The 22,290-nt window shown below is 45.2% G+C and overlaps 1 protein-coding gene across 3 annotated transcripts in view; it reads right to left on the bottom strand.

The window, feature by feature from the left end:
- Positions 1 to 22,290, bottom strand: part of RHBDD1 (rhomboid domain containing 1) — a 123,841-nt gene that overhangs the window by 15,313 nt on the left and 86,238 nt on the right. Inside the window, exon 7 of one of the 3 annotated variants that reach the window (XM_059393610.1) lies at positions 9,767 to 9,913. The exons of the other annotated variants lie outside the window; for them this stretch is intronic. Within the exon in view, the coding sequence (XP_059249593.1) occupies positions 9,837 to 9,913 (77 nt within the window). The 3' untranslated portion in view covers positions 9,767 to 9,836. Of the gene's footprint in view, positions 1 to 9,766; positions 9,914 to 22,290 lie in introns of those variants that run through there. 3 annotated transcript variants of the gene reach the window in all.

Below are 22,290 nucleotides of genomic sequence, written 5' to 3'. Positions count from 1 at the left end.
GCCAGAGTAAAAGCTCCTCCTGGGAGGCCTGTCTCTGGCTTCAAGACGGAAGCTCTGAAGATGCGATCAAGTGTGGGTAGGGATTCTATGTCAGATGGTGTCCAGTCCCTCTGAAAAATCCGGGTTTTCAGAACAGGGAGGGGTACGTTATGACTGTTTTCTCTTCCCGGCATTTCATCCTGCATAACCCACAGCTCCCTTGTCATACCTGGAGTGGATGTTGGTGGTTTACAGAAGTGCCCTTCTGGTACCTGGCTCTGGCAGGGGACAGTGGGAGAGAGCGACTTCTGGAACCAGACAAACTTGGGTTTGGATACCACCTCTGGTCCCTGTTCTGTGTTTTTGGACAAGTTACTCTCTTCCCTGACCCTTGATTTTCTTATCTGGGCAGCACAGATGCGCCCCGAAATGAATGAAATCAAAGGAGGTCAGTGCCTGGCCCCAAACACTCATGGGTAGGGGGTACCTATTATTTTACTATTTACCCCCTTCCAGACTGCTGCATCCCAGGAATGTCCCTACCCCACAGCCAGTGAGTCAGACACACCCAGACCCTAGTCATTCTGGACACTTCCCTCTGCCTCATCTGCCCCTCTGGGACACACCACCAAATCCTGGCATTTTAACCTGAACATTTCTGGAACTCATCCATTTCTCCCATCTGCCCCATCACCAGTCCCCACCTGAGCCACCTGTTTTGTGAACCTGGACTGGCTTCTGAGCCCCTAAATGATTCCCCCCACATTCTCTCTGGTCTTCTAACCAGCAATTCCCCACACAGTTGTGGGAGAGCTTTTGGAAAACACACACCTTGTCAAGTTCATCCTCTGCCTGCCAAGGGCTTCCTTTTATTTCAGCATAAACATCAAAATTTGTACCCAGCCCAGGACGCCTGCCTTCCATCACCTGCCACTCACTACTTCTACCTTCTCCAGCAATCAGCTCAAACACTGGATCCTCAGGGAAGGGACTGCGTTCCCCCGAACTCTCAGCAAGGGTCCTCTGCTCTCAGCTCTGCCTGGAGCTTGTCCCCTTCCTTTGAAGCTCATGAGGCCACCATTAGTAATTTGACAAGACTCATTATTTTGGTAAAGTGTGTCCTCACTGGGCTGTGAGCTCTGCAGGGTAAGAGGAGTGAGGGGCTATGTTCACGTTCTCCCTCTAGGAGTGAATAAATGAACGAATGGACGTGTGAATGAGAGAGAGAGAGAGGGAGGGACGGGTAGATGTCCTCATTTTATAAATGGCCAAACTGTGACTCCAGGAGGTGTGTGATTCCTGAGGTCTCAGAGCCAGCAAATAACGCGGCTGGGGTTGGTTAGATCCAATCCAGGGGTTGGATCTAAGCTCAGTGTTCTCTGTACACCACCAGGCTGCTCTGGAAACCAGCACCCACAGCTCTCCCTTTAACATGGAACTTTCTTCATTTCAATCAGCGGCTCAGCAAAAAATGGGTGTTTTGTGTTTTTTGTTTTTTTAAATAGGAGGCTATGAGGGCATGGGAGGGGCCATAATTGGTACATGAAGAAAGAAGAAATTGCAAGTTGATACACTGGATATTTTGAGTTAAGGAAAAAAAAAAAAAAAAGACGACCATGAAAAGGCATAGAATTCATTGCAATTTAGGCCAAGTAGAACCACATTTCCAGAATTGTTTCTATGGGTCTGAAGATAGTAGATTAAGGGCAATTGACTTGGCAAAAGACCGAGACATGTTTTCAGACACTCTTACGTTAGAAAAAATGACAGTAAAAAGCCCTGATGAGGACACTGACATGACTGATATAAATGGACTAATATAATGGACTGATATAAACGGAACATACTTCTATGAGTCATTTGTAGCTTTAAATACTATAGAAAAAAAATTTTTTATAAAACATGCCCAAACAGCCTCCCTTTGATGTGGTGAACCCTTTTAAAACCACATTGTTCAAATTTATGTTAAAATGCAAACCCTTCATGTTTACAATGGTACTCTTGGAGGAATGCAATATAAAAAAGTACAACTGTTAAATTTCAAAGACAAGACTTATAACCTCAGAACAATAGGGCATTCCCAGTGCAAATTTATGAGCTGTTAAACCTCAAAAGCTTTCTTCAATTAGCGGGGAAGGCTTGTGACATATCTGCAGCCTGATATAGGGGCTGCTCTTTATCTAATTTGGGGTGTACTGCTTTTATCAGAACTTTTCCTTACTTTTATTGACCTCGGCCGACAACTATTGTGCTTCTCCCTGCAGAGCGTTTGATCCTGCTAATTATGCTGTGGGGCGGGGACGGCGTTTCACGGTTTACCATCGCTCCCCGGGCGCGCTACAAATTATACATAATGCATTGCATTGTAATTGCTGCACTGTGAACTTGGCTCGCCTTTCCAACATAAAATACCAACATCCAAGTAGTTTTATTATTTAAAAACAAAAAACAACAACAACAGAAACAAAACCATAAGGGATTCTTTTGGATTATAAACATCTGAAGACACAATATTCTTATGAATTCCAGCTGGCTATTCTGGACCCACGGAGGGCAGGCAAGGCTGAAAAGCAAAGCAAATACACTTCATACGAATGTTTACAGAGAAAAAGAGGAGGCAGTCCTACAGGCGAGACCCTACTGAATGCAAACAAACGGAGGAGGCCCAAGCTGAAGGGCGGACAGAAGTCCAAACTGAGAAACCCGAGACACAAGTTCTCCTGATGGTCCCTCCGCCTCACTAGGCCTCAGTGCCTCATTGTGAAAACAAAGGCTCAGACCCAAATGACCACAAAAGTGCCCTTTCCCCAAGGACAGGAGCCGGAGAAGAGCAGTGGCTTGTTTTCCAAGTCCAGTTTGTAGGAACCCGAGTCTTGTACCAAATGTAAGGCCTTTCGCTCTGTTGGTTTGGGGCCCCTTAGAAGAAGATAATGGCTCTTTCAAGGGCAACAGCGGAGGGTAGGGGCTGAATGGAGCTGCAAGTTCTTCTATATACGCAAAAGCCAAGTGGAAACAAAAGGACAAGAACAGCACTGGGGTCAGTGAGGCTTATTGCCACGGCCTGCCTGCCCCAGGCCGGAAGTCCTTGCTCCAGACGCCCCTCAGCTGGCTGCTTGGAGTTCCGGAGCTGTGGTTCCTGTAACAAGCAACACCTAGGTACCAGGTGACTGCTCCTGATCCTCCTTTCTCTCCTTCCCCCGAAAGTGAGACAATAACTTGATCGATGACTTCAGACTGGTTTCTTTTCACTTCCTTTCAGGGAGAAGAATATTCTAGAAGAGCTTCCATGGAGGTGGCACTCAGCCTGAGCACATTCTGCATCAGTGAGGAAGCCATGATCAAAGAATGGGAGACAGCGGTGGGGCAGGGAGGCTGGGGTGGGGTGGGTGGGGTCAGGCTCACACATTTTAGTAATTCCTAATAGTCGCTGTCTGAGGACATGGTGCTCCCTTGCTGCTGCTACTTGCCACACTGGCTGGAGTCAGGAAGTCAGTGACTTGGCGTCCTTGTTTCTCTTGTTGAATGGTGTTTCTGGGTGGAGGGTGGCGGGTGGCGGCGGGGGGGGGGGGGGGGTTTTAATGTCTGAGACCCAGGATGAGCGGCGGGTACAGGCTGCCCCCATGGGGCCCGGCTTGGAAGCTGTGTTTGGGCTGGCTCTGAAGGGACACTCCTGTCACACCTTCACAGCATCCCTCCTGCCAAAGACTTGGGAGGTTTCATCGTTGTTCCAATCCACACTGCATTTAGTCTCCAAACAAAATATCGAGACTCGTAACCAGTCAGGTCAGTCGTGCCAGTGGAGACAGAAAGGTTGACTATTTTAAACTGAGCCCACTAGTGTGACTGCTCTCGTATTTTCTCCCTTGCTCAGACCGAGAGATGGAACACAGCACCCCGGCTTCAGTCAGCTTATTCCTACAGCCAGATGCACTCAGTAGAGCCCCCAGGGGGACCTGTTCGCTGTCGCTTCCTGTCAGCAATGGCGGAACTTGGCTTATGTGTATGATCTCTTTTCAGCTATTCTCTAAATCATATGTAGTTTCTATAAGCATCATAACTTTTAATGTGCCAGTAAAAGGCAATACCTAAGGAGGAGACTGTTTAGATCATCATCGAAAATTCCAAGCCCAACAGATTTTCAAGGGTTCCCTGTTTGTGTAGAAATAAATATACCCATTTCCATGCCCTTCTGCACTATACAACATTGGACAGTGTCTTTGCATCCAAGCAGACTTTCTGTTCTGCACCAAACCACCCCCTCTCATCAAGAGCTTGGTTGGTTAAGTGTCTGCTTTCAGCTCAATGTCATGATCTCAGGGTCCTGGGATGGAGCCCCATGTTGGGCTCTACTCAGCAGGGATTCTGTTTGTCCCTCTCCCTCTCCTTCTGCCCCTCCCCCTGCTCATGCTCTCTCTCTCTCTCTCTCTTAAATAAGTAAGTAAAATCTTTAATAAAGAGAAAGAGAAATAGAGAGAGAGACTCTCCAGCAGTTTCTGTTTATCTGGGTGGGACTGCCCTGGCTTCTGAGAGCTCCAGGAGGATATGAGAAAGCGTGAGGAAAATTGAGAACTGGCTCACTACAGGAGGAAGGGCCCTTCCACGAGGGGATGACCACTCTGGGGAAGGCAAGCAAACTGTTCCTGAGTGAGGGCCTCAAGGCATCTACTTCACAGGTATGTGACACGGTCAGAGTTTCTCTTTATGCTCCCTTATCCTCCCGGCGCCATGTTAATTCTTAGGAGACCCCACAAGAGCTCAGGTCTGAAAGCTCCCATGTTAGAAATGGAACTGCTGACTAAAGGGAAGTAATATGCTGGCAGCTTTAAAAACACAATTTCCTTACTGCCATCGGGAGACCCAATTCTCCCCACACGCTCACGGGGTCACAGCACTGAATGAGCTGAGGGCAGCAGGCACTGCGGCCAGTCCCTGTGTGGACCCAGGCCTCATCTGTGCCACGGGAGCACAGCCTAGAAGAGATACACGGCCTCCAAATGGCAAAGGGGGCACCAGGTCAGCTACGTGTGAGGACAGGGACCTTACAGGAGCGAGATCTAATTATAGGACAACAGGCTTGGCCCTGGCTGGTCACCACCTCCCTGCCCTCTGTGAGGGAACCTGTCACTAAAGAGTCACACATGCAAAGCACGTCTGGGGTAAACTCCTATTTATTTTTCAACCAACTGGAAGAATTAAATGGCCAGATTTCTCTTCGGAACATCTTCATTAACAAACAAACAAGACGGAAGTCACTACTTGGATTCTCGGGACTCAAAAAAGGCAACAATCACACAACCCTGTGAGGTCAGGCCTTGATTCGGCTGAAGCACGTTCAAGTTCCAGAACAGGGCCCACAGACCTGCCCCTTGGGGGACTGATGCTGAGAAGATCCTGTGAGTCAAGTGTTAAGTCTAGTAAAATTTGGTGGAAGGGGAAACATGCTCTCAAATTTCAGTTCTAGTGAATGAGGAGCCACCTCGTCTGATAATCTTTGGCTAGTGAGAAAACTCACCTGACATTCTGTTGTGTGCCGGCCAGGTGTCAGGTACAGAGGAAGGACTGAAGGTATATCATGTGACAGGACTCCCTCATAGTGATGGACAGAAGGGAGTGTACCTTACCAGTCAGTGACAACAGGGAGAGAACACAGCTAGTTTTCTCATTTTCATCTAACTTCCTTTATTTCGGTTTAGAGCTTGTAATTTCTAATTCCACCACAGCTTCTGAGGCAGTCTGAAATTTTAGCAACCTGCCTCTCCCCTCTTTCCTTAATTTATATGGCCAACATGAACTGAAAACACCAGCTGGGGGTCAGGCACCATTCTGGATTAATGACGAATAAGGTATAGTTTCTTCTCTTGACGAGACCATTTAAGCCTGAGATGAATATGGCTATAATGTTTAAATGAGTGCATATGTTCACATCCATGGGACCTAAAGTGCATGAAAATTGATATGAGACGTACAAAGAATTTCTAAAGCTAACAAGGCCACCTAGACACCCCCTTGTCTTACAGATCCTGAAACGGAGTTCACAAAACCTCAGACAATTTTCCCAGGTCCCTCAGGTCCCTGCAATAATTCGGAAAATAGAACCTCGCCCTCCTCGTTCTTACCAACGGCAGACATGCCTCCGAGTGAGCGCTCAAGCAGTATGTGCTACGATCAGGTTTCCAGCAGCAGGGGTCATTCTGATGGCCCAGCCGGCCATAAGGCCTTGCCAGGCTTGCTCACATAACACATAAACCGACCCTGTTAGAGCAGTGGCTTCTCTTTGATGTCAGGCCACAAATACTCAGACATGCAGCTGGTGGGCAGTGAGCCTCCCATCAAAGGGCTCCCTGTTCCTCAATCGACTGCTCCTCCCACCTGGTTCAAGAGAGAGCCAACAGCGCAGCTCATTTCAACCCGAACTTCAGACCCGTGTTTGACAGCAAAGTATGTTTAGAACTTTTGAGTGCTGGGCATTCACGATGGTCGGAATCCTAACTATGCATTCGATCTGTTACTCCCTGTGCCGCAGAAAAGGCATCTTTGACTCTGGTCACTTGTCGAGGCCTAGGATACTGGGTACAGATGCCAGAATGTGGCAAGGCTGTGAGGAAGCCCCGCCACAGACCCTGCCAACCCTCGAGTCCAGCACATGCCCAGCAGCCAATCTCATACCTGAACAAAAAGGGGACTCTCCAGAGGGAGCAGCTAGAAGGGTCAACGGTCAGGATTATGATCGAGGACCAAAGGATCTATTGACCTTAGAGCTGTTCTAAGACTCACAGAAATTCTGGAGGGGGATACAATCAGTGGCAAGTGTGTCCATGAATGAAACAGCAGCTCCACATCCTTCTCATTTGGTTTTCACTCCTTAAGACAATAATGATGACAATCACAAAAAGACCTGGCATTTTCAAGAATGACAATCTCTAGAACTTTCAGGCTTGTTTCCTCATGGCCTAATTTATCATCTTTTCTTTTCTTTTTTTTTTTTTTTTAAATTTTTTATTTATTTATTTGAGAGAGAGACAGTGAGAGAGAGCATGAGCGAGGAGAAGGTCAGAGAGCGAAGCAGACTCCCCATGGAGCTGGGAGCCCGATGCGGGACTCGATCCCGGGACTCAGGGATCATGACCCGAGCCGAAGGCAGTCGTCCAACCAACTGAGCCACCCAGGCGTCCCAATTTATCATCTTTTCTAACAAGAAAACTCGAATATAAAATATTAGGAAAGTTCTTGCTGAAGAAGACTAGGCAGGGAGGAAAGAGTCAGTAGGAGAGGTGACATCTCAGAATTGCTTTGGGAAAGACACCCAAGGCCATGGAGCTTTACTCTAAATAAATAAATACAAATCTTCCAATGGGGAGACTTTTGGTTAAATAGCAAAGCATATGAGGAAGCAGAGTAGAAAAGGGAATATGAAAATACCACCTTCCCAACTTCCTTAGACAAGGAGGCCAGACGCCTCTCCTCAGGCACCCACTTCTTGGTCACCAACATCTTCAATTTGCAAGAAAACATTTCAAAATTTTGAGTAATCATATCCTTAAATTGATGGCAGGCAAACCTTGCTCTTTCTCTGGTGAGAATATGCTTTGGGATTCCTGTCCATATTAAATGCCCTCAATGAGTTTAGGAAAAGGTCACTTAAGAACCATACATGCATGCAAAAAAGAAGTACTGAAAATGAACAAGGGTCTCTGCGGAGAGCCCAGGGAGGAATTGGATGAGAAAGGGCAGCATCAGAGGGCACAGTACGCACTCAAGAAGGGTACTCCATCTTCTTCTCCTGTAGGTCAGGTCTACCAAGAGATTTGAAAAGAAAGACAGAAACTAATTTAGCAGTGGAGAAACTGAACTTTTATATGCCCCATTTTTATGTTATAGGCTTCTTTCCCCATTCTAACTTTAGCTTATACACAGGACTCAGGAATACACAAGGTCACTTGGGCATGTACATACAATCCAACCAAAAAAATGAGCAATAAAAAAGTAAGACATGTCAAAGGTACCCTGAGGAGCAAGAGTTTGATCCAGTGTGGAGGGACAGAGCCCTGGATGAGTCTGTCCTGGTCACTGTGGTGTTGCTAGTGCAGGTGGCCAATGAGTATTTGCTGAATGATGGAATCCCAAAGAATTTTCAGAGTTGGAGGGCAAGTTCCACTATTTCTGCCTTGACCCAGAAACTCAGCCCATCAACTGCTTTGCAGGTTTTTGAGTTTAGTTCAAGTGTACTCCGGAGGCCTCCAAAGAGGTTGATGAGGACCGAGTACTCCCACTGTCCATCAACAGAAGTGGGGATCCTCTTTTCTAGGGTGGAATCAAGGTCTAAGGAAGAAAAGGATGGCTCTTTAGATAATCCCAGACTCTCCCCTCCTCCCTGAGTCCCTTTGTATTTCTTTCTTTCATAAGGAAGGGGGCTCTCTCCCCTAGCTTTCCACCACGTTCAATAGGTCACCAGATCCTAGAGCCTTGACGAAAGATGAAGATTCACTTTTGGATTAAAAACAGTCACACAGTCATATGTTTTAGTACATGTGAAATGCTATAAGGTCAGACTTCCAAGAATAAAAGCCCACAAAGGTCCTCCAACATCCCCACATGACGGCCAGGTCATCACTCCTCTCACCGAGCTTACAGTCGAGTGAGGTCAGAAGCACAAACCAACAGCTGCCCTCCTAGTGGGAAAGATCTAAGAAAGTAACTTCTCTGAACCTCAATTTTCTTATGGAAAAACAATTGACCCAAACCCAGAAACCACAGCCTTCGGGGCAGTTTCGAGGACTGAATTAAAAACAAACAAACAAACAAACAAGATGGGAATGTATTTCACAAGCTCAGATTGCCAAGAAGTCAAAGTTTCAACCCCTGAACTCCGGGGACCTCTGGGTGGTAAATGTCTCTTACAATGTCAGACGCTGCACCTGCTGCCTGTGAAGGGCTGGGGATCAGGACGGACACGTCCCTACCAGACCCTGAAAGTAAGGCCTCTCTGGTGCCCTCTGCAAGCTAAGATATTCCTGACGGACAGACACACATAAACCAGGATGCTTCACGCACAGACAAATCTCGGTCCATACCATGGGACTCCAAAGAAGCAGAAGTTATAAAAAGAAAGAAAGGAAGGAAGGAAGGAAGGAAAGAAGGAAGGAAGGAAGGAAGAAAACTTATTTTAGGAAAAAGACATGAAACCATTTTTCAATCAGCTTCAGTACAAAGCAGGCACCACCATTTATCTGCCCTAAAAATGAAAAGCCATAGGCTGCTCCTAAATTCCATTTTACTTTTCTCTTCTGCAGACATTTTATGAAACACCTAAGTCCTCCCAGCTGGCAGTGCCAGTAGGTAAAAGGGGATATGAACTCTGTTTTGGGAAGAAAGGCTCACGTGGCACAGCTGAGAAACAGATCCTAGGAGGCAGTCTGGTTCTATTATTTTTCCTTTTTCTTTTCTTTTCCCTTTTCTCTTTCGTGGGCACCCATTCGGGGAGCAGCACAGGAGAGGGTTGGGGCGGGCTATGACCAGGTAGAAAGCAGCCCAGAAGACAACAGAAAACACTGAAGGGTAAATGATAACACTGATCAACTTGTGTGATGAGAAAACAGACTCCTAGTCTAACCGTGTTAGACTAGATGCTCCTTCTGGCTTCAAGACGCCCTTTGTGTCTAACCACAGGGTGGGTGTTACGACGATGTGCGGTGTGTTTAAATAAAACAAGAAAACAAACCAAGAAAAACAGTGTTCCGAAGAAGGAAAAATCTCCTAAAAATACTTTACTACGACTTCAAACATGAAATCACATTTACAAAATAACATTTTAATGACTTAGGCGTAAGTGACTCAGGAACATATGGATTAAATTTCCTTCAAAATGCATATGGCTTGAACAATATTGGCGGGGGGGCTCGCTTGGCAAAATTAGCTTGGTTTGTCGAGCACAGCTCTGGAAAAAGGAGAAAAAAAAAAAAGGAGCGTGTCAAACTGCACTCCCTGGACCGTCCCTTTCTGGAGTTCTCTCTGGTGACTGCGTCAGCTGGCTCCATCAGCCATTACCTAAGAAACTTGGAACAAAGTTTTTGGAAATGGTTTAATTCTTTTCCCCTATTTAGGCAAAGTATTCAATAAGTTTATAATAAATGACCCTCCTTCATCCCCAATATCGTGTCAAAAACAGAGGTCTGCCTCTGTAAGGAAAAAAAAAAAAAAAAGTTGAGTCGTCCTAGGCCCAGAGCTAATGGCGACCGTGTCTTTTAGACAACAGGGCATGGCTACGTATACACAGAGGGTTCTATTTCCTTTCAGTCCATTTGGGCTTTAGAGAATACCTTTCTTCCCCCCAAATTAAAGATGCAAATTTTAGGCAAAGCCCACAATAATCAGACTCCTTTACCTGCCCAGTCTTTTTTTTTTTTAACCAAACTTCGCATGCAAATCCTGCCACCACCACCATCTCTATAAAATGCCTTAGCATTCGTAGTGTTTACGGATTCAAAAATGTACCCTCCAATATCATCTCATCCCATCCTGGGGACAGTCATGATGAGCATTCGACCCACTTTTTTAGATGAGCAAACAGAGATCAGGTTCAGAGAAAGGCTGCAGTGCATCTACTAGCCAGTGTGCCAACACCAATAGTACATTCCTGTCTTGGTATCTTTTATTGTTCATTTTAATTTTCTTTTTTGAGAGAGAGAGAGAGAAAGGGAGGGAGTGCAGGGGTGGGGAAGGGCAGAGGGGGAGAGAGAGCAAGAATCTCAAGCAGGCTCCACGCTGGGTGTGGAGCCCGATATGGGGCTCGATCTCATGACCCTAAGATTATGACCTGAGCCAAAATCAAGAGTCACATGCTTATGTGAGCCACTCAGGTACCCCTATTCATTTCTATTAATATTTAGTAGTGGCACTCTCTGGAATGCCTACTTCCTTTATCCCTACATCCTAGAATCTCCACTTCTTTAAGGACTGGAACAAATGCCACACTTCCAAGAAAGGATCCTTAAACCCTCGGTCTCTAAGTGTGATGGGCTTTTTAAAATGAGTCATTTGGGCTCAGCTGCAGTCGCAGTTACTCAATCAAACCCTAACTGGGGTGTGTTGTGAAGGTATTAAATAGATATGATTAAAGTCCATTATCAGTCGACTTTAAAGGCGATTATTCTAGATAATCTGGGTAAGCCTAATCCAGAAAGGCCCTAAAACCAGAGCTGAGGTTTCCTTGAAAAAGAAGAAATTCCACATGTGGATGGCGGCTTCTGCCGGCCCGCCCTGTACACATGCCCTATAGGTTTCAGGCTTCCCTGCTCAGTGCCCATGACTGCATAAGCCAGTTTCTTGCAGTGAATCTTCTAATCTATGTCTCTCACTGGTTGCTTCTCCCTCTCTGTTCCTATCATTTATATAATTCTGAAGCTATTTCTCTAGCTCACTGCTAGTACTGTAAGTTCTCTGCAGGCAGGCCCAGGTCTCGGGCATCTCTGTAAGCCACACAGCACTTAGCATTCCATATGAATAAATATCCACTGGAAGAACTAAATTATATAAGAGCAGAAGAGAGAGTGCTTCATCCTCCTATGAAACAAGTAAACCTGATTACAAGATGCTCATGGGGAAACAGGACTAGCATAGGAGGGTCACAGCCTTATAGATGATATCACCAAGGAGAGATTTCTGTCACCCACGAACAGGCTACTGTTTTCTCCTCACTGGACAGAACAATCCTTTGCATGCAGGACAGTTACCATTCCTGGGCCCGAAGCACTGAATGATGATTAAGACCTATCTACTTCTACCCTGTTGAAGGGACAGCAAGAATGACACATTTCCAAATGAGCCCTCTTGTAGGGGGCATATGATGCTTACCAAAAAGTGCTTTCTTAGCATTCTAGCAACTATATTTATCAAAATACAGAGTAAAAAAATTACACTGACAATGGCTTCTCCTAAAACAAGTTGCAGAATTATGGAACACAAAAACAGAAATATACTAGCAGATTATCATGAATGCCAAAAAGTGATCACATACAGAAAGCAGCAGGCAGGGTAAGAGATCTTAACTCTAGACACTTTACCCAGGCTAAGGATATAGATCTCTTTATTAATTCAACAAGTACTTAGGAGCCCTTCTATGATCCAGGAAGTCTTTGTTACTAGCTCATGGGAACACAGAAAGATTTTCAGGGAGTGCAGAGGGTACATTTGGGATGTCCTGACTTCAAATATTAGTTATGTGGCATTCATGGGATTCATACCTGGGGAACTGGGGGCCTTGTAAAGAACTGATCCATCTTCTATACCACCTTCTGAAGGTGATTTCCAGACAGCTTCAGAGTGTCATCTGGGAACTTGTTAGCAAAGCAAATTCTCAAATCCCCATCCCAGTCCTGCTAATTCAGGAACTCTGGGGATGGGGCATTCTGCTGAGTGGGGATCAGGCTCACCTGTGGAGCTTGCTGAAACAGACTGCCAGGTCTCACCCCCCTCCTGTTTCTGGTTCAGCAGGCCTGGGGTGGCATCCCAGAATGTGTATTTCTAACAGGTTCCCAGAACATACTTTGAGAAACTGTGTTCTAGATCTACACTAGTCCAATGGCCACAAGCCACACCCGGCTATTGACTTAAATGGATTCAAATGAAGGAAACTAAAAATTCAGTTTCTCTGTTGTACGGACTACAGTAGTCCCTGCTTGCCCATGGTTTTGCTTTCTCCTGTGAACCACCTTATCATCACGAGGTCAAGAGCACCCCAGGCTATGTCATTTCCCACACTTCACCTCGTCCTGTAGTCATCTTTTCAGATCATATCATCACAGGAAGTGTGAATACAAGGTGTTTTAAGAGAGAGAGAGAGAGACCACATTCACTTAGCTTCTTATTACAGTCTATTGTCACAATCATTCTATTTTACTCTTGTTCATCTCTTACTGAGCCGAATTTCTAAATTAAACTTCATCATATGTATGTATGTATGTATAGGAAATGGTATGTATGTATAGGAAAAAACGTATATGCAGGGTTCAGTAGTATCTGAGGTTCCACATACCCAATGGGGGGGCCTTGGAATATACCCCTCAAAGATAAGGGGGAACTAACTACTGCCCATTCCCAGAGCTCAGCACATGTAGCTAGTGGCTACCACTACAGGACACTGAAGAGACAGACCACATCCATGACTGCAGGAAGTTCTTTGGATAGTGACAAGCCCCCCAGGAAAACCCTCTGTATATAGTCAGGTACCACATGCAGAGAAAAGACCAATTTCACAAATTAACCTTGCAATGAAAAACACAAGACCAGATGGTCCAAGTCAAAGGCAAAAACTGCTTTGTGATGAAGCTGCTTCTTACACGGACAATTTACTATAGCTCTAGGAGGAGTAACATGAGGGGTTTCTTGATTAAACACCAGCTAAGGCTGGGGAATCCAGTAGTAGCAATGCAGCCTAGGTATGTTGTCAGGTTCCTTTTCATTAGTTATCAGGGGTAGGGGTGGGGGTTAAGAAACTCAAGCTTTTAAAAAGCACAGGACTCCTGTTCTAACTCTGATGGGATGAGAGACAAAAGCAGAATCTATAGTACCAGCCACTGTTCATTTCCTGAAGGATCTCTTGTCAAGGCCATTGCTGACATTGGCCTTGCTGAATTCAGGGCCCATTTCTCAGCCATCATTCCACAATGACTACAAGGGCCATCTGGCACAGCTGAACGCTCCTTCCTCCTGGACTTATCTCCAAGGAGCTACCCTTTCTTCTCCATTTTCTCCCCAAGTTTTTGGCCCCTTCCTCTCACTCTCCTTTGCTGGTACCTTCTTTTCTCTTCAAACTTCATGTCGGAGACCCAGGCACTTGGTGCTCGATCATCTTCTCTCTTTACACTCACTTCCTTGGAGATTCCATCCAGCTTCATGAATTTAAATCCATTTATGCCATGCTGACAACTTGCAAACATATTTTCAGACCACACCTATCATCTGGCCTCATACAAACCACGTCCTCACCATCCCGACAGGGAGATCTCATAGGCCTCTTATTCTCTTCAGGTCCAAGACTGAACTTTGTTTCTTCCCCACAGATCTATTCTCTCTGCATTCAGGTTAATGGAAATTCCAACTTTCCACTGCCCTCAGCCAAAACCTCAGTCCCCTCTCTCTCCTCCTTCCCTTACCATCACAACTATTCTGTCAAAAAATCCTTCTGCACCATCTTTAAAATGTACCCAGAAGCTGACCTCTTTGGATCTCCTCTAGGGCGGCTTTCTGATGGGAGCTGTGGTCCACCCCACCCCCCCACCTTGCCAGGACTGATGCAATGGACTGATCTGTCATTGGGTTTAGGGTCCACCATATTGAGATCATTACCTTAATTACACCTGCAAAGACTCTTCCTTCAGATACGGCCCCATTCTGATGTCTTTTCGGAGTCACTACTCAACCCACTATACTATCCTATAGACCATTGTCAACATAGCAGCCCAAATGATCCTTTTTTTTTTTTTTTAAAAGATTTTATTTATTTGACAGAGAGAGATCACAAGTAGGCAGAGAGGCAGAGAGAGAGAGAGAGGAGGAAGCAGGCTCCCCACTGAGAAGAGAGCCCGATGTGGGACTCGATCCCAGGACCCTGGGATCATGACCTGAGCTGAAGACAGAGGCTTTAACCACTGAGCCACCCAGGCGCCCCCCAAATGATCCTTTAAAAAGTTCTATTATGTTACTCTGCTGCTCAAAACCCTCACATGGTCCCATCTCAGAGAAAAACTAAAGTGTTTACACTGGCCTAAACACCCTACATGATCCTTCCCTTTTACCTCTCTACCTTCACTTAACCTTCTGGGCACAAACAGCACTGGCTCAGACGAGTGCATGTGGAAAGAACTGGAAGAACGTGAGCCATGTTTTGAATTAGTACCAAGAGGACTTGGTTCCTGACAATGCTTGATGAGGAATAAGTCAGGGAGGTAGAAAGGTATTGTGAATTTGGTTTCGTACCTGCTGTATTTGAGAGGTCCTTGAGTGTGTTCATGTAATTTCAGAAGCTCAAAAAGAGATCTGGGCTGAGGAGATAAATGTGGACGTTGCTGGCATGCAAACAGAAACTGAAGCCTGGGAGAAGAAAAGAACAGCTAGGGGTGCCTGGGTGGCACAGTCGGTCAAGCGCCCAGCTCTTGGTTGTGACTTTCAGGGTCCTGGGATTGAGCCCCACATCGGGCTCCATGCTTAGTTTTGGGTCTGTTTGGGGTTCTCTCTCCCTCTGCCTCTCCCGCTGTGCACTCTCTCCCTCTCTCTCTCAAATAAATAAAGAAATAAATAATCTTTAAAAAAAAAAAAAAAGAACATCTAGAATGAAGTCACGAGGAAAACTGGTATTCAATAGTCAAGTCAAGGGAGATGAACCTGCCATGGACGCCAAGGAAAGACTCCAGAGCAGCAGCCAGAAAGCCAGTGGAGTGGGCATCAGGCGGAAAGGGAGGCAAAAGGTAGGGTTTTAAGAAAATGTGGAGAAGAAAAATGACCTCAGGCTTGGCAACACCGAGGTCACTGGAGAATTTGGCTAGAGCTGGGTGATTAGAGTAATGGTGGCCATAACCTGATCGAAGAAGCAGTGGCAAAATTCAGAGTTGAAGAAGTGAAGATGGGAAGCAAGTGACTGGAGGCATCAATGGGAAGAAAGAGGCAAGTGAGTGGAAGGCGGCTGTGCTACTGCCGCTCTTCCTTTTGGGAGAAGGCCTGACAGAGGCTAGAATGTGTTTCAGTGTTGACAGGAAAGATCCAGTAGAGACTGACAGGCTGAAGACAGAGGGAGAAAGGGATGATCAATCAGTAACAAAAGATTTTTCCTGAGAAGTCAGGACGTCTGTGATAAGGAGACCTCCATACTCAGCTGTCAGAAAGGGTGAGTTAAGTATAGAAATGGGTACAGGTAAATTTTTAGTATTTTTTTTTAAGATTTATTTGAGAGAGACAGAGAGAGAGAAAGAGAGCACGTGCATGTGGGAAGAGGGGAAGAATCTCAAGCAGGTTCCCTGCAGAGCATGGAGCCTGATGCAGGGCTTGATCCCAGGACCATAATCTGAGCAGAAACCAAGAATTTGACAGACTGAGTCACCCAGGTGCCCTAAGTTTGTAGTTTTGATAGGAGACTGAAGTCTTTACCTGCAGGTGGATTCTATTTTCTTAGGGCAGTCATGGCCAGTTGGGATGTTGGTGTGCATTTCTAATAGGCTCAGTCTCCTCTGCTGGGTCACGTTCTCCAGTCAGACAGGCCTGCCCAGTGGAGGGTCTGAGAAGCCTAGTGGCTGGGTTCATCCGAACCTGTGGTTGTTTCCAGATAGGTGGAAGGAGCACTGAGCAGCAAAGGCATGGGCAGTATTTGTAGGAGGTAACTGAAACAAAGGACCAGAAATCTAAACAGAGTCGGGAGGCAAGAGAAGGAATTAATGGACTGGGAAGGGGGACAAAGAACACCTGTGGCTGGAAAGCCAAAACATTAAGGTCACCTAAAAGTGGTTGAAACTTGAAACATGGAATCCATGAATGCTCAGAGCCCAGGATATTTCACAACAAGAAGCAAAGGTATGTTTAGATACAGCTTCTCTACTATCGAGCGCCACTCTACTTTCCAATGAGAAGGGCCAGAGGGACCTTGACAGTGCAGAGGTAAGAAGGAGGTACTGCAATTCAAGAAATACCATTCCAAGTCTGGATTTCATACCACTAAGATACTTCTAAATGTGCTTTCTTGAGTTCACAGTAGCTGTTTCTAAGCAAGTGTCCTAAATGCAAGTTCTACCTGATTCCTTTTCTATAGCTTTTCTCTACTGCAGTGATTCTCAACTAGGGGTGACTGTGCCCCCCAGGAGACCATCGACAAGCTCTGGAGGTGTTTTTGGCTGTCAAAACTAGGGGGGCAGGTGCACTCAATCCAGTGGGTGGGGACCATTTGCTACTCAATATTCTAGGATGTACAGGACAGCCCCCTGCCATCCCAACAAGGGACTATCCAGCCCCAAAAGGTCAATAGTGCTAAAGAAACCCTGCCCCAGAGCAAACCTCCTTGAAAATGCAGGTCATTTACAGCAGACAGAAGAGAGCTCAACTGTGGATCAAAGTAATTATCTTCAAATTTTCTGTCCCAGAAACATCCCAACAGCCTAATCAAAACCAACCGAGTTTTCAGAAAAGGCATCAAAACAAGTACAGAATAAGGTACAAGGTTTAGGTAGTAAGAAAGCCTATGGACGCACTTGACCTCTCCCTCCTTCCTTGCCTGGCTTTCCCATCCTCTTGTTTACCTCTTTCCCGAGCTGGAGAATTAAGTTCTGATGATAAATTCATCTCAACAAAATTCCTTTACCAGAAGTAAATGCAGAAGTCAGAAGAATTTAGTAAGATGGCCTTTTGCCCATATATAGACATGATGAAAGACCAGGCCACGATTAAATTCTGAGCAGAGTAACATAATTAGCAAATTTATGAATGGGTCTTCTTTTCACGGTTCCACTGTCAGGACTAATTACTTGTATTAATTAGAACTGTCAACACATGAATATGCTTGTTGAGGCTGCTTCCTATGGTAAAATACGAGGCTTGTAAATATCAAGACACTTGGAAAGATGCAAAGACTTTCATTTATTAGCAGCTCTAAATGATGTGGAGGCACCGGCTGCACAATGAGCCTTGGGAATTGACTGTAAATAGATTCCTAGTTAATGAATTTGCTGTTTGTTCTTCCTTGCTTGGGCATTAGTCTCTGTGTAGCCTCTGGATGAAGTAGCCAATACATCACTCCTTTGGAAGGACTGCTCGAGGATCAGGAGAGAGTGTGCACATTACTGGAAGCTGGAAAGTGTAGCCAGCATGGTTAAAGTGGGCAGGAGGGAGCTCCTGTCTCTTCTGTGAGTCGTCAGACCTACTGTAAAATAAGTTTTAAGAACTGGTCAAACAAGAGGGGAAAGACAGCTGGGGGACGAAGAACTGGAGTTGGAAAAGCACTTTTAACCCTGTGTGATCCTGGGTAAGCGGACAAGTTACTTAGCCTCTCTGTGCCTTGGTTTTCTCACCTGAAAAATGGGGCTAGTGACTAAGCTTGTCCAGAGTTGTGGTGAGCCTCCAATGAGGCCATACACGCACGGGGCTTCGAGCAGCCCCCAGGTGAAGCCTGTACTAGCTCTTATTGTTTTCATAACCGTCGCCATCTGGGATGGTGGCAGAGACAGAAGTGAATACTCCTAGAAGGAGATCCCTCGTGTGACCTGCAGGGGATGAAGAGCTCTGAAGTCAGATAGGTCTCGTTCATACCTTGACTCTATTACATTTAATTTCTGAGCCTCAACTGTGCCTAACTTGGAAGTTCTTGCGAATAGTGAACAGGGAAAATAAAAAAGGCATGTAATAAACTTGCTCTGCATGGTCCCTAAGAGGCTGGCTAAATGTTAGTGGCTTAAGCGTTCATTACCATTATTACCTTTTGGGAGAAATCTCCGAAATCGAAACGGATGCCAAAAGAAAAGGTTTCGGCAGGTGATCTAAGATAAGTGGAGAGGAGAAAGGAAAGTGAAGTGGCAGGAAGAGGCATTAGAGCGACAGCCTTCGCTGCCACGTGCCCTTCGTCCCGTCTCAGGGGGCCACCACCACAGTGCCTGGAGCATGGCTTAATTCCCTCGCCACCAAAATCCCCATAAATCCCTTAATGACCCTGCTCGTCCGTGGAGAGGAGACAGCTGGGATTCCCACTGGGTGGGGCCTGAGTGACTGCAAAGCCCAGCCCCAGCCCCTGTCGAGGCGGGAAAGCAAGGCTGCAAAAGGCTTCGTCAAAGACTGTGAGGTTGACAGATTCTAAGCCCCTTCTGCTTACTTCTTTTCCTTTCTCCCTTTACTCATAAAAAAATAGTAGTCAGGGACTACTGGGTGGCTCAGTCGTTAAGTGTATGCCTTCGGCTCAGGTCATGAACCCAGGGTCCTGGGATCGAGCCCCACAACATCAGGCTCCCTGCTCAGCGGGAAATGTGCTTTTCCCTCTCTTTCTCTTTGAAAAATAAATACAATCTTAAGAAAATAGTAATCAAATTCTTGATAAGCAAAAGCTCGTTCTGTCTGGTTGGCTAAACTTTACCTGATAACTACCATAAAATACCATAAAATGTGAAGCTAGGGTCAGTTAATCAAGTCATTTCAACTTTAATCCCCTTAAGTACCAACTTGGCACCAGTCCACAAGAGTGAATTATTCTTTATTTTATTTGACAAGGTCCTTCCAGAGACTCCTATATCTGACAGCGTATATAGATGGCCCGTCTCACCAGCACTACAGGGAGTGTTCCAGAAATCACTGAAGAGTGAATCTGCTAAGGTGTCTCCCAGTTCAAAGATCCTCTATTTCTGAATCTAGCAAGATGTCGATACTACAACTGATTTCTGTTTTATAAACATAAAACCAGACAACTAATAAATATGGTAAGTTTGATCCCTAATCTTGTCTTAAAAGTCTTGCAATACCTTAAAACCAATCCCACCAAAAATTTATGGCATCAAAATAATAAATACGTAAAAAGAAAATCTAGATGGAGGATGTTCTGGATCATTTCACAAGGATATTTATTAAATACAAAGGAACAGAAAATCCACTGCAGTTCCTAAAGATGTATGAAAAAGCCAGCAGATCCACACTGATCACTGGAACCTGTTAAAACTTATCTGAGGGATATATCTTCCCACCTCTACTCCATTTGCTATCACTAATTGCTTGCAAGGCAAAATGGGCACCAAAGGATCGTACTGACAAGCCTCTAAGGTAGTGGAGAAGCTTTAGTAATGCTCAAAATGCGCACTGTTGCTTGTCAAAGAACTCCATTCATTTTCTGACTGCATATTATGCTTAAAAATGAACTTGCAGGGGCGCCTGGGTGGCTTAGTGGATTAAGCCTCTGGCTTCTTCCGCTCAGGTCATGATCTCAGGTTCCTGGGATCGAGCCCCACATGGGGCTCTCTGCTCAGCAGGGAGCCTGCTTCCCTCTCTCTCTCTCTGCCTGCCTCTCTGCCTACCTGTTATCTCTGTCTGTCCAAAAAATAAATAAATAAATAAAATTTTTAAAAAGCTATAATAGGTTTTTTTTTTTAAATGAACTTACATGATATGGTAGAAACAGCTCCAAGTGGGGAGTGTAATGATGTGGATTCCAGAACAAGCTCCAGGATGGATAAGCCACGAGGCTCTAGGATGGATAAGCCACAAGGTTCTAGCCAATAACAACCTTTTCCCCCAGGGTGCACGTTGCCAAGGTAGTTAGGACCAGGCCATTCCTAATACCCTTACAGATTTAGAATCCCAGGAACCACTATGTTAACAAGAACTCTGTGTGATTCTTGTAAGGCCAAATCACTGCCACAGGCCCCACAGATGAACAGTTCTGCAGATTTCCTGGAAGTGCCAGCCGAGCTCTCTTTAAATGGTACAGCTGAGCCATCAGGTTAGAATTGTCTCTAATTGGCGATCTCGTGAATTGCAAATTCCCTAACCATGAAAAAGCCTGACAATTTCATTCCTCTAAGAAGAAACATGTTAAAAGGCAAAATAATAATACATGGACGCACTATGAGCAATCATCATTAAAATTCCACTCCTCATCAGTAAAATTTAAGTTTAGAGAACAAAATAAACAAAAACCAGACATGTTATTTTATAATTTCTTAATTGCACGATTTCCAATAAGAATTGGCATGTGATGTAAGATGGGCTTAATGTTTTTGTTTTGGGGGGGTTCTTTTTGTCATGGAGACACGTTGAGAAACCAGGTACCACCTTTCGTCCCTTTCTTTCCTCCCTTTCTTCCACCCTTCATAGCCTTCAACATTGCCAACCAGCCTTCTCCCTTCTCTTTTTTTTTTTCTTAAAGATTTTATTTATTGATTTGACAGACAGAAATCACAAGTAGACAGAGAGGCAGATAGAGAGAGAGGGGGAAGCAGGTTCCCTACTGAGCAGAGAGCCTGATGCGGGCCTCGATCCCAGGACCCTGAGATCATGACCTGAGCCGAAGGCAGAGGCTTTAACCCACTGAGCCACCCAGGTGCCCTCTCCCTTCTCTTTCCTAGCGACGGTCTCACAGAAATAAGAGCTAGTCTTGCTGATGCCGTATTACTTTCTTCCCTCCTTACACACTTCCTCTTTCTCCCACTGGACCAAGTTCTCTGAAGACAGGAAATGGGGTCTTCGTCTTCATTTTGGGAGAGGAAGGGAGCTACCTTGCTCCTATTTGGCACAGTATGGAATTTTCATACATTCTACAAACTATATATGCAGAATTTAGAAATCTAGGTACTATTGAAATGGGTGGTATTATCTGTACCTCCAATTAAAAAATAAAAAAAGGTGTCCATTGTCTTCTGCTAGAGATCAGTGGGAACCTCTCACCTTGGTCTTCAAGGATCACTCCACCTGAAGACGGGGGGGAGCTTACAAAGCAACCACAGTGCCTGGGCCCACACTGCCATCTCCTTACACTCCCTCACTCTAACCCCACCAGCTATGTGTCCTGGTTCATAATTTTTAAAAAGGTCTCCAGGTGATCTGAAGGGGTGAGCAGCTGAGCGCCACCAAAATCTCTAAACCACCTCCACTAGTTACTTAAATACTAGTCAACAGCATGTTTGGTCTTTCATGAATTACAGTCCTTGGATGCACCCATGGTCACCATTCGCTTACAGAAACACATGGGACAACAATGGTTATTCTGTTTTCAGAAACCAAGTGAGGTCATTGCAGTTAGGAATATATTCAGTTCTCCTTGCTGTTGGTGAGCTGTATCTTTCAGAAAAGTCTACTCTCTTCTATTCTTAATACTGCCTTTCCTGTCTTTCCGCTGAGTTGGAAGATTCCATCTACAGTTAGTGGACTGTGACTTGTGGGTCAGAGAACATTCTGGGATTTCATATCCCCCGGACTGTCACACGGATCCAACAGCAGGCCCTGAAAAGACTCAACCATGAAATCTGCCACACACGTTCCCATACAGAGAGCTTCAAGTGGGCCAAGAAGACATACAGTGACCTCTCCTTGGAAAACGTAATCTGAAACTTTTTGATGAATATTTTACACAACTCTGCTTCTAAAATGTCTATAATTTCATTCCAATAGGGATGGTTATGATTACAAAGAATTCACTAAGCTAGTGAAGTACTGGCAGCATTTTGTGGAATACTAGTACTGTTACTATTAACTAAATTGTTATTTATGTATTACTAATTATTATTAATTAAAATACGGTGAGGATAACCCCACCGACACAGTATGAGAGGGTAAATAACAATGCCTGGGTCCACAGAGTCTGCA

Source organism: Mustela nigripes, chromosome 3 (genome assembly GCF_022355385.1).
Source record: "Mustela nigripes isolate SB6536 chromosome 3, MUSNIG.SB6536, whole genome shotgun sequence".
Classification (NCBI taxonomy): Eukaryota; Metazoa; Chordata; class Mammalia; order Carnivora; family Mustelidae; genus Mustela; species Mustela nigripes.
Note: the sequence above shows the minus strand (reverse complement) of the source record. Positions and strands in the feature narration are given on the sequence as shown.